Below are 12,541 nucleotides of genomic sequence, written 5' to 3' on the forward strand. Positions count from 1 at the left end.
GTTTAAGAAAGGCTGTATGAATAAACCAGGAAATTATAGGCCGGTGAGCCTGACATCAGTAGTGGGAAAGTTATTGCAAGGTATTCTAAGGGGCATGATATATGAGTATTTGGATAGATAGGTACTGATTAGGTATAGTCAGCATGGCTTTGTGTGTGGTAGGTCATGTCTAACCAATCCTATAAAGTTTTTCGAGAAAGTTACCAGGAAAGTTGATTAAGGCAAGGCAGTGGATGTTGTCTACATGGACTTTAACAAGACATTTGACAAGATCCCTCATGGGAGGTTGGTCAAGAAGGTTCAGTCACTTGGCATTCCAGATGATGTTGTAAATTGGATTAGACATCGACTTCGTGGGAGAAGCCGGAGAGTGATAGTAGATGGTTGCCTCTCTGACTGGAGGCCTGTGATTAGTAGAGTTCTGCAGGTATTGGCGCTGGGTCCGTTGTTGTTTGTCATCTATATCAACTCTGGTTGATAAAGTGGTTAACTGGATCAGCAAATCTGCGACTAACACCAAGATTGGGGGTGTAGTGGACAGTGAGGAAGACTATTAAAGCTTGCAGCAGCATCTGGACCAGTTGGAAAATTGAGTTGAGAAACAGCAGATGGAATTTATTGCAAACAAGTGTGAAATATTGCACTTCGGGAGGACCAACCAGGGTAAGCCTTACAAGGTGGGCGATAGGACACTGAGGAGTGTGGTAGAACAAAGGGATTGGGGGATACAGATCCATAATTCATTGACTGTCATAGATCAAAGTATTCAGTACAGAGATGGGATGTTATGTTGAAGTTGTATAAGGCATTGGTGAGGTCTATTGTGGAGTATTGTGTACAGTTTTGGTCACTTCCTGCAGGAAAGAAATAAATATTATTGAAAAAGTTATGAGAAAATTTACCAGTATGTTGCCGGATCTGGAAGATCTGAGTTATAAGGAAAGATTGAATAGGTTAGAACTTTATTCCTTAGAACATAGAAGATTGAGGGGAGATTTGATAGAGGTATACAAAATTACGAGGGGTTTAGATAGGGTAAATGCAAAGGCTTTTTCTACTGGTGTTGAGTGAAACTACAACTAGAAGTCGTGGGTTACAGGTGAAGGGTGAAAAGTTAATAGGGAACATGAGGGGAATCATCTTCCCTCAGAGATGGTGAGATTGTGAAACGAGCTGCTGGTGCAAGTGGTGGGTACTATTTCATCTTCAATGTTTAAGAGAAATTTGAATAGGTACATGGATTGCAAGGGTATGGAGGGCTGTGGTCCAGGTGCAGGTCGATGAGACTAGGCAGTTTAAATGGTTGGGCACAGACTAGATGGGCCAAAGGACCTTTTCTGTGCTGTAGTTTTCTATGACTATATTAGATAGATTGTTTTGTACATTAGATATTACATATAAAAATATACAAATAATAGCATTTCATATCATAAGTTGAGCCTTTTAATTTGCCAAAAGATTAATGTAAAACTTCCTTGCAAAGTTTGCTGCAAAGTAAGTTTTTCAGTAGTTGAAAGACAATACAGAATGTTTACTATCAGAAACATGCCAAAGTAACAGGGATATATTTATAATTTGATAACTTAAATCGTTTAACATTTGTTAAAGTTTCCACCATCTTGTAATTATCTGACCAGATTTTTTTTTGGATATGGAGGGAGCTTGATCTTAAATTATTGTGGTCCCAAAGCATCAAGCTACAGGATGATGTCTCCTAATATTTGTTGTCAGTATGTTATATTGCAACAAATGGAACTGATTATTTTTATTGAGCAAACTATAATTTTGTTCAAAAGTAACAATCTCTATGCCAACACAACCACACTGTAATTGCTCCATTGAAACTCTAATGTTCTTGTGTAAGTCCCTCAAATAAAATTTCTCTTCTCTTCTTCACTGTGCCAACTATTTTTCTCTTTTTGGTTATTTAAGAGCTGCACTCTTAGTTTGTGGTTTGGTAAAGTATTTGGCATATTACAAAGTCATGCAGAAATACTGGTTATTGAATGTCAATATAATTTCATATATTTAGCTATGTGTTGAAATCTGTTTCAATTTAATGCAGCTCTTTTTGAAGAAAAATGTTTTGTTTTCAGTTCACTCTGAAGGCACATACCATGCCTAAATGATTTGGATTTTGTAAGAGTGAGACCACTAATTTTAAAGTTAGCTGCCTTTAATTGTTTGACGATCCATGTTACATGAAATTAAAACCTCTGTTGGTATTAGGGTGTCAGTTCAAGGCGATAGAATGTTAGAAACTTACAGCACGGAAGTCTATTCTGCTTACCATTTCAATGTCAGTTAATCCACTTCTCACTTTTGTTCCAGAGCTCTGTAAGTTATAACTTTTCAAGTGTGCATCCAAGTATTTTGTAGCAAAGATACTACCATGGGTAGAAGACTGGCTGACTGGCAGAAAGCAAAGACTGGGAATAAAGGGGGCTTTTCTGGTTGGCTGCCAGTGACGGTTGCAGTGTTCCACAGGAGTTGGTGCTTGGACTGCAACTTTTCACATTTTATGTCATTGATTTGGATAATGGAATTGATGGCTTTGTGGTCAAGTTTGCGAATATTACGCTGATGGGTGGAGAGGCGGATAGTGTAGAGGAAGCAGGGAGTCTACAAATGTGCTTAGATTGGGAGAACGGGCAAAGAAGTGGCAAATAATAACAGGGTTGTTGAAATGTGAGACTTTAATTTCCCAATTATTGATTGGTATCTCCCTAGAGTGAGGGGTTTAGACGGGGTGGAGTTTGTTAGGTGTGTTCAGGAAGGTTTCTTGACACAATGTGTAGATAAGCCTACAAGAGGAGAGGCTGTACTTGATCCGGTATTGTGAAATGAACCTGGCCAGGTATCAGGTCTCTCAGTGGCAGAGCATTTTGGAGATAGTGATCACAATTCTATCTCTTTTACCATAGCATTAGAGAGGGATAGGAACAGGCAAGTTAGGGAAACCTTTCATTGGAGTAAGGGGAACTATGAGGCTATCAGGCTGGAACTTGTAAGCATAAATTGGAAACAGCTGTTCTCAGGGAAACGTACCGAAGAAATGTAGAAAATATTCAAGGGATATTTGCGTGGGGTTCTGAGTAGGTACATTCCAATGAGACATGGAAAGGATGGTACAGTACAAGATCTGTGGTGCACAAAGGCTGTTGTAAATCTAGTCGAGAAAAAAAGAGCTTACGAAAGGTTCAAAAAACTAGGTAATGATATGAATCTGGAAGATGAAAAGGCTAGCAGGAAGGAGCTTAAGAATGGAATTAGGAAAACTAGAAGGGGCCATGAGAAGGCCTTGGTGGGCAGGATTAAGGAAAACCCCAAGGCATTCTGCAAGTATGTGAAGAGCAAGAGGATAAGATGTGAGAGAATAGGACCGATCAAGTGTGACAATGGAAAAGTGCATATGGAACTGAAGGAAATAGCAGAGGTATTTAATGAATTATTTACTTCAGTATTCATGACGGAAGAGGATCTTAGGGATTGTAGGGATGATTTGCAGCGGACTGAAAAACTTGAGAACATAGATATTAAGAAAGAAGATGTGCTGGAGCTTTTGGAAAGCATCAAGTTGGATAAGTCACCGGGACATGATGGGATGTACCCTAGGCTACTGTGGGGCGGCAAGGAGGAGATTGCTGAGTTTCTGGCAATGATCTTTGCATCATCAATGAGGACGGGAGAGGTTGCAGAGGATTGGAGGGTTGCGGATGTTGTTCTCTTATTCAAGGAGTAGAGATAGCCAGGAAATTATAGACCGGTGAGTCTTACCTCAGTGGTTGGTACTTTGATGGAGAAGATCCTGAGTGGTAGGATTTATAGATAGATAGATAGATAGATAGATAGATACTTTATTCATCCCCATGGGGAAATTCAACTTTTTTTCCAATGTCCCATACACTTGTTGTAGCAAAACTACTTACATACAATACTTAACTCAGTAAAAAAAAATATGATATGCATCTAAATCACTATCTCAAAAAGCATTAATAATAGCTTTTAAAAAGTTCTTAAGTCCTGGCGGTAGAATTGTAAAGCCTAATGGCATTGGGGAGTATTGACCTCTTCATCCTGTCTGAGGAGCATTGCATCGATAGTAACCTGTCGCTGAAACTGCTTCTCTGTCTCTGGATGGTGCTATGTAGAGGATGTTCAGAGTTATCCATAATTGACCGTAGCCTACTCAGCGCCCTTCGCTCAGCTACCGATGTTAAACTCTCCAGTACTTTGCCCACGACAGAGCCCGCCTTCCTTACCAGCTTATTAAGACGTGAGGCGTCCCTCTTCTTAATGCTTCCTCCCCAACACGCCACCACAAAGAAGAGGGCGCTCTCCACAACTGACCTATAGAACATCTTCAGCATCTCACTACAGACATTGAATGACGCCAACCTTCTTAGGAAGTACAGTCGACTCTGTGCCTTCCTGCACAAGGCATCTGTGTTGGCAGTCCAGTCTAGCTTCTATGAACATCTGGAGAGGCAAAATATGATTAGGAATAGTCGGCATGGCTTTGTCAAAGGCAGGTCATGCCTTACGAGCCTGATTGAATTTTTTCAGGATGTGACTAAACACATTGATGAAGGAAGAGCAGTAGATGTAGTGTATATGAATTTCAGGAAGGCATTTGATAAGGTTCCCCATGCAAGGCTTATTGAGAAAGTAAGGAGGCATGGGATCCAAGGGGACATTGCTTTGTGGATCCAGAACTGGCTTGCCCACAGAAGGCAAAGAGTGGCTGTAGACGGGTCATATTCTGCATGGAGGCCGGTGACCAGTGATGTGCCTCAGGGATCTGTTCTGGGACCCCTAGTCTTTGTGATTTTTATAAATGACCTGGATGAGGAAGTGGAGAGATGGGTTAGTAAATTTGCTTATGACACAAAGGTTGGGTATGTTGTGAATAGTGTGAAGGGCTGTCAGAGGTTACAATGGGACATTGATAGAATGCGTAACTGGGCTGAGAAGTGGCAGATGGAGTTCAACCCAGCTAAGTGTGAGGTGGATCATTTTGGTAAGTCAAATATGATGGCAGAATATAATATTAATGGTAAGACTCTTGGCAGTGTGGAGGATTAGAGGGATCTTGGGGTCTGAGTCCATAGGTCACGCAAAGCTGCTATGCAGGTTGACTGCAGTCAAGAAGGTGGACGGTGTACTGGCCTTCATCAATCATGGAATTGAACTTAGGAGCCAAGAATATAGGACCTTGGTCAGACCCCACTTGGAGTACTGTGCTCAATTCTGGTCGCCTCACTATTGGAAGGACGTGGAAACCATAGAAAGGGTGCAGAGGTGATTTACAAGGATGTTGTCTGGATTGGAGAGCATGCCTTATGAGAATAGGTTGAGTGAACTTGGCCTTTTCTCTTGGAGTGATGGAGGATGAGAGGTGACCTGATAGAAGTGTACAAGATAATGAGAGGCATTGATCATGTGGATAGTCAGAGGCTTTTCCCCAGGGCTGAAATAGCTAGCATGAGAGGGCATAATTTTAAGGTACTTGAAAGCAAGTACAAAGGAGATGTCAGGGGTAAGTTTTTTTACTCAGAGAGTACTGAGTGTGTGGAATGGGCTGTTGGCAACAGCAGTGGAGGAGGAAACCACAGGGTCTTTTAAGAGACTCCTGGCTGGCTACATAGAGCTCAGAAAAATAGAGGGCTATGGGTAAAGCTTGGGTAGTTTCAAGGTAGGGACATGTTCGGCACAGCTTTGTGGACCGAAGGGCCTGTATTGTGCTGTATGTTTTCTATGTTTCTAAATAGAATGTAGTGTAGGGAAGTATATGGTCATGAACTCTGATAGAAGGAATAAAGCCAGAGACTATTTTCTTAACGGGGTGAAAATTCAAAAAATCAGAGGTGCAAGGGAACTTAGGAGTCCTTGTGTAGAATTTCTCAAGTGTTAACTTGTTAGTTGAGTCATTGGTAAGGAAGGCAAATGAAAAGTTAGTTTTCATTTTGAGAGGACTAGAATATAAGAGCAAGAATGTGATGTTGAGGCTTTTGAAGGCATTGATCACACTGCACAGAGTATTATGAGCAGTTTTGGGCCCCTTATCTGGGAAAAGATGCACTGGCATTGGAGAGGATCCAGAGGAGATTAACATATGAAGAGTGTTTGAGAGCTCTAAGTCTGTATTCACTTCAGTTTAGAAGTATCAGAGGGGATCTCACTGAAACCTATTGAATATTGAAAGGCCTAGATAGAGTGGATATAGAGAGGATGTTTGCTATAGTGAGTGAGTCTAGGACCAGAGAACATAGCCTTCAAATAGATTTGGAACAGATATGAGGAGGAATTTCTTTAACCAGAGTAGTGAATTTGTAGAATTCATTGTCTTAGAAGTTTTTGGGTATATTTAAAGCAGAGGTTGATAGGTTCTTGATTAGTCAGAGTGTCAAAGGTTACAGGGAGAAGGCAGGATAATGGAGTTGCGTGGGACAATAAATAAGCAGTGATGTAATGGCAGAGCAGACGATGTTTTGAATGGCTTAATTCTACTCCTATGTCCTATGTCATATTGTACTTTTCTGCCTCCACCACCCCTTCTAAGACAGTGGTTTCTAGACCATGCCATTTGTTGATTTTATTTTCCAGCTCCCCTCAGATTCTTTTACTAAATAAGTCAATTGTGTGCCTCTTAAATAATAATGTCCCTACCAAAGGAAATGTATCTAGTATTTACAGTACCTTGTCTACTCGACAATTAATTATTACTTTAGCCTACTTCTTTCCAAAGAAAGCAACTTTACCCTAGATGAAAGACATACACGACTACAAAAGCTAGAATCAGAAGCAAAAAAAACACTTGAAGAACCAGAAATGTCAATCATCACCATAAAGACCATAAAATATAGGACCAGAATTAGGCCATTCGGCACATTGAGTCTGCATTTAATCATGGCTAATACATTTCCCTGTCAACCCCATTCTCCTGCCTTTCTCCCTGTAACTTTTCAGACCCTGACTAATCAAGAACCTGTCAACCTCTGCCTTAAATATATCCAATAACTGCCTCCAGAGCCACCTATAGCAAGAAATTCCCCACATTTGCCACTCTGACTAAAGAAATTCTCCTCATCTCTGTTCTAAATGGACATCCCTCTATTCTGACGCTGTGCTCTGTAGTCCCAGACTCTTCCCACTATAGGAAACATTCCCTCCATATCCACTCATATTGACATTCAATAGGTTTCAATGAGGTCCTCCCTCATTCTTCTAAATTCTTCTCTGGGTGAGTACAGGCCCAGCGTCATCAAATGATCCTCATATGGCAATTCTTTCATTCCTGCAATCATTCTCATGAACCTCTTCTGAACCCTCTCCAATGTCAGCACATCCTTTCTTAGTTAAGGGGCCCAAAACTGCTCACAATACTAGAAGTAGGGCCTCACCAGTTCCTTAAAAAGCCTCTGCATTATGTCCTTCCTTTTATATTCTAGTCCTCTTGAAATGAATGCTAACATTGCATTTGCCTTCCTCACCACAGACTTAACTTGGTTAACCTTTAGGGAATTTTGCACATAGACTCCCAAGTCCCTTTGCATCTCAGATTTTTTAATTTTCTGCCCGTTTAGAAAATGGCCTATGTTTTTACTGCTTTTCCCAAAGTGCGTGACCGTATACTTCCTGACACTTCTCCCACTTCTTTGCCTATTCTCCAAATCTGTCTACGAACTTCTGCAACTCCCCTGCTTCTTCAACACTCACTGCCCCACCACATGTCTTCGTATTGTCTGCAGACTTGGCCACTATACCATCAATTCCATATTTCAAACCATTGACATATAACATAAAAACATAAAAAGTCCCAACAACAACCTCTGCGGAACACAACTAGTCACTAGTCAATAAAAGGTTCCTTTTATTCCCACTCTGCCTCCTGTCACAGCCAATCCTCTATCCATGCTAGTTTCTTTCCTCTGTTACCATGAGCTCTTCTTAAGCAGCCTTGTGTCAAAGGCCTTCTGAAAATGCAAGTACACAACATCTACTGATTCTCCTTTGTATATCCAACTTGTTATTGCCTCAAAGAATTCCAACAAATTTGTCAGGCGAGATTGTTCCTTAAGGAAGTCATGAAGATTTAGGCCAATTTTAACATGTGCCTCCAAGTACCCTGCGACCTCATCCTTTACAGTTGACTCCAACATCTTCCCAACCACAGAGGTCTGACTGATTTGCCGATAATTTCTTCTGCCTCTTTCCCTCCTTGAACAGTGAAGTGATATTTGCAATTTTCCAGTCCACTGGAACCATTCCGGAATCTAGTGACTCTTGAAAGATCATTACCGATGCCTCCAGAATATCCCCAGCCACCTCTTTTAGAACCCTGGGGTGTGGTCCATCTGGTCCAGGTGACTTATCCACCTTCAGACCTTACAGCCTCCCAAGCACGTTCTCCCTAGTAATAATGATTGCACTCACTTCTGCCCCGACACTCTCAGATTTCCAGCATACTGATAGTGTCTTCCACAGTGAAGACGGATGCAAAATGCTCATTAAGTTCATCTTCCATTTCCTTGTCCGCCATTACTACCTTTCCAACAGACCAATATCTACTCTTGCCTCTCTTTTACTCTTTATTTGTCTGAAAAAAAACTTTATATATCCTCTTTATTATTGGCTAGCTTACCTTCATATTTCATCTTTTCCCTCCTTATGGGTTTTTAGTTGCCTTCTGTTGGTTTTTAAAAGCAACACCAACAGAATCAACAAACTCATTCGTAAGGCCAGTGATGTTGTGGGGGTGGAACTGGACTCTCTGACGGTGGTGTCTGAAAAGAGGATACTGTCCAAGTTGCATGCCATCTTGGACAATGTCTCCCATCCACTCCATAATGTACTGGTTAGGCACAGGAGTACATTCAGCCAGAGACTCATTCCACCGAGATGCAACAGTGAGCGTCATAGGAAGTCATTCCTGCCTGTGGCCATCAAACTTTACAACTCCTCCCTCGGAGTGTCAGACATCCTGAGCCAATAGGTTGGACCTGGACTTATTTCCACTTGGCATAATTATTATTATTTAATTATTTATGGTTTTATATTGCTATATTTCTACACTATTCTTGGTTGGTGCAACTGTAATGAAACCCAATTTCCCTCGGGATCAATAAAGTATGTCTGTCTGTCTTCCCAATCCTCTAACTTCCCACTAATGTTTGCAATATTATATGCCTTCTTTCATTTTTCTGTTGTTTTTGACTGCCCTTGTCAGCCACAGTTGCATCATCCTGCCTTTAGAATAGTTCTTCTTCTTTTGGATGTATCTATCCTGTGTCTTCCAAATTGATCCCAGAAGCCAGCCATTGCTGTTCTACCATCATCCCTGATAGTGTCCCCTTCCAGTCAACTTTGGCTAGCTCCTCTCTCATGCTTCTTTAATTCCCTTTACTCCACTGACATATCAGACTTTAGCTTCTCCCTCTCAAATTGCAGAGTGAAGTCTATTATATTATAATCACTGCCTCCTAAGGGTTCTTTTACTTTAAGCTCCCTAATTTAATCTGGTTCATTACACCACACCCAATCCAGAATAGCCTTTTCCGTAGTGAGCTCAGCCAGTAGCTGTGGCTCCCCCCAGTAGATCGTCTCCCTCAGCAGTATCCAAAGCAGTAAACCTACTATTGAGGGGAACAGAGACAGGGGTACTCTGCACTGGGTGCCCATTTCCTTTTCATCTCCTTACGGTCACCCAGGTACCTACCTATGCAACTTGGGGGTGACTACTTCCCTATAGGTACTATCTTTCACCTCCTCAGTTTCCCATATGAGCTGAGGGATATCGAGCTGCAGCTGTAGTTCCTTAACACATTTCCTGAGGAGCTGGAGCTCTCCCAGAATTCCCACATCTCACACTTAGCCCTTTATCACTGCACTAACTAATGAACAAAGGAGAAGAACAAATTTACCTCGCCAAAGCAACACTCTACACTAGTCCACTCACACAATGGCCGCTTCACTTGTCTCTACTGTATTTTTATGTTTTATTTTTATTTGATTGGGCAGCTGAAAAAAACTGAAATCCTGCATACGCTCGTTTTAAAATTATTTTTGAAGTGGAGTGTTTTATCTACCACATAGACTTACATAATGTGAAATTTAATTTGGACTTCATGCAGATCTGAGTGCAAGTACAACCTGTAAAAGATGTGTTGTTACAGCCACACAGTTAAATAGTTTTATTATTACAAATGCAATCCCACTCATCATTATTTTCTATTAATCCACTGAAATTAATGCAATAGAATTTTGGCATCAATCAACAGTGATGCCTTTAATCATAATGAAGAATTCTCCAGATAGCAAAGTAGGAAGTAAAAAGTACAATTTTTAGGCAATGTCTTAAAGTATGATGTATATTGAAGTGGGGGTAGAGAACACAACCAAGGAGAAGCTGCAGGTAAGTTAATATTCATTATATTTTGAGGAAAATTACAATCCATTTTCATAGCACTTTTTTGGGGCCAGAGAGATTGCTAAGCAGTCATTATGAGTTGGCACACAATTAAAATAAACCTGGTTATTTATTATGCAACAAACCAGGTCATATTCGAAGTATTTTGCAACAAACAGAGTTTGTAAGTACTGAAGGATTTCTGTCAATTTACTGGCTTCTCATGATTATGTTGGAGAACACTGGCAATGCAACTTCAAAAAGCAAAAATTATGACCTAGTAGGAGGCCTTTTTACCTGTCAGATTAAGTCAGCTCCCAGGAACTGTTCCATTGAATTCCCCTCTACTTATTTCCCTGTGCCTTTGCAATTGAATCTTTCTTATACATGTCCACACCTCCCATTGGATCTTTTTTGCTGTTAATGTGCACTAAATGGACATTTACAGTCGCCAATTAAGCCATCCCATGACTTTAGGATTCTGGAGGAAATTGGCACCCCAGGAAGAAATTTGCACTGTCATTGACACAAGGTCCACATAGACAGCACCCAGTGCCAGGATCAAACCGGGCACTGGAGCAGTGAAGCACTAACTGAAGTTCCACAAAGGGTGTCTGTCCTTTACTAAAGATGTATACTTCAACAATTGTTCTCCATATTTCATTGTAATGATACTGAATGCTGACTACCTTGTTGTTACCAGAACTACAAAATTCAGCTCAGTTTTGTTTCACCTTTTTCTGGTTTGCATTTTTACATTGTCTTTTAAAAGAGTTAATCTTGGATGTTTGTAAACCAAAATTAAAATTTTAATGTTAATATAGTTTTAAACTTATTTAAGCACTGATATTAAAATGTTACATATCACAGAAACAAAGTAAAAAAAAAATAGATTAAAAGAGCACCAAACTACAAATTTTTTTCTTCAGCAGATGTGAGAAACAAGCACCCCTAAAGTCAGTCCACATTGCCTGCAAAAATTTCTGTGGTTGGAAATGTTCTGCTGGAGACAACTGAATTGAGACCACTTCTGTTATTTGGCAAAGTTTAAACTGTGGTGAAGGAGAGATTTGTGGAATATGACGTACCTATATAAATGTGGTAATATTATGGAAAGTTACAGTTGCGGTATTTTATGTTTGTGCTTTGACAGATACACTGGGGAAAACTTAGAAGTTGAGAGTGTCAAGCAGTTTTGAAAGCTGTTCATGCATACCTAGCCTCTGTTGGCTTTATCAGGACTCTGTACATGAAGAAATGAAAGGTCATTCTTCTTCCTGTAGTGCGGATGGGTTGTTGACATATTTTGACACAGTGGTGTAATGCTGGCAGGGTCTGACCTTAGAATAGCACCAAGGGGCTATAGGTCAATCCAAGGCTACATTATTGGCAGCCAGGGTGAGGAAACCAATTGCAGTACTATTAATTTTCAATCAGAATTGGTGAATGGATGATAAATGTTCAGTCAGCATGAGATGTTTTGTGGACACACACTTCAAGGATGCTTTTTCTTAAGGATGTTTCTGTCACTTCCAATTGCGCCACAGGAAATATTTGTCTGATATGATAAACATTTATCGGTCAAGAGGTTATTCCCATTATTTGTCATTAGTTTTAATTTTTGTTCAAAACTTTCCTCCGCTTCTTGAATCAAAATAGGAGTAAAGAACAGATTTTAAATTCTCATTCATTGTAAGTCAGTTTTTTTGAAAATTTTCTTTTCTGTTGTGTATTGGATGGGCTTGCAGTTAAAGGATTGTTATTGTATTATTATGGACTAAAGGGGTGCCAGGTACCAAAGAGTTCATAAAAATATCAGTAAATTGATGAGACACTTTGAAATTGAATGTTAGTTTGTGTGGCTGAATGATAAAATAATGATGAAATATCTCAAAACAGAAGCTGTTTCTTTGTTAGATACCAAACTGAAATAATGAAAAATATGGGTCTGTTCCTTGCTGTTAGGTTACAGAAATGTTTAAATTATGTTCAATCCTCTGGATATAGCATACATTTCAAGTTTTATTATTTTATCTCTTGCCTGTTTAGGTATAGGGGAAAATTAGTTATAAAATTGTTACCTATATAATTTATTTTTATTATTAAGTCCAAGTTATTGTACTTGCTTATCTG

The 12,541-nt window shown here is 40.0% G+C and overlaps 1 protein-coding gene across 2 annotated transcripts in view; it reads left to right on the forward strand.

Annotated features, from left to right (window-relative positions):
• cdin1 (CDAN1 interacting nuclease 1) overlaps positions 1-12,541 on the forward strand; it is a 165,836-nt gene that overhangs the window by 114,894 nt on the left and 38,401 nt on the right. Inside the window, exon 11 of one of the 2 annotated variants that reach the window (XM_073040100.1) lies at positions 11,341-11,499. The exons of the other annotated variant lie outside the window; for it this stretch is intronic. Within the exon in view, the coding sequence (XP_072896201.1) occupies positions 11,341-11,425 (85 nt within the window). The 3' untranslated portion in view covers positions 11,426-11,499. Of the gene's footprint in view, positions 1-11,340; positions 11,500-12,541 lie in introns of those variants that run through there. 2 annotated transcript variants of the gene reach the window in all.

This window comes from Hemitrygon akajei, chromosome 3, assembly GCF_048418815.1.
Source record: "Hemitrygon akajei chromosome 3, sHemAka1.3, whole genome shotgun sequence".
In the NCBI taxonomy this organism is placed as follows: Eukaryota; Metazoa; Chordata; class Chondrichthyes; order Myliobatiformes; family Dasyatidae; genus Hemitrygon; species Hemitrygon akajei.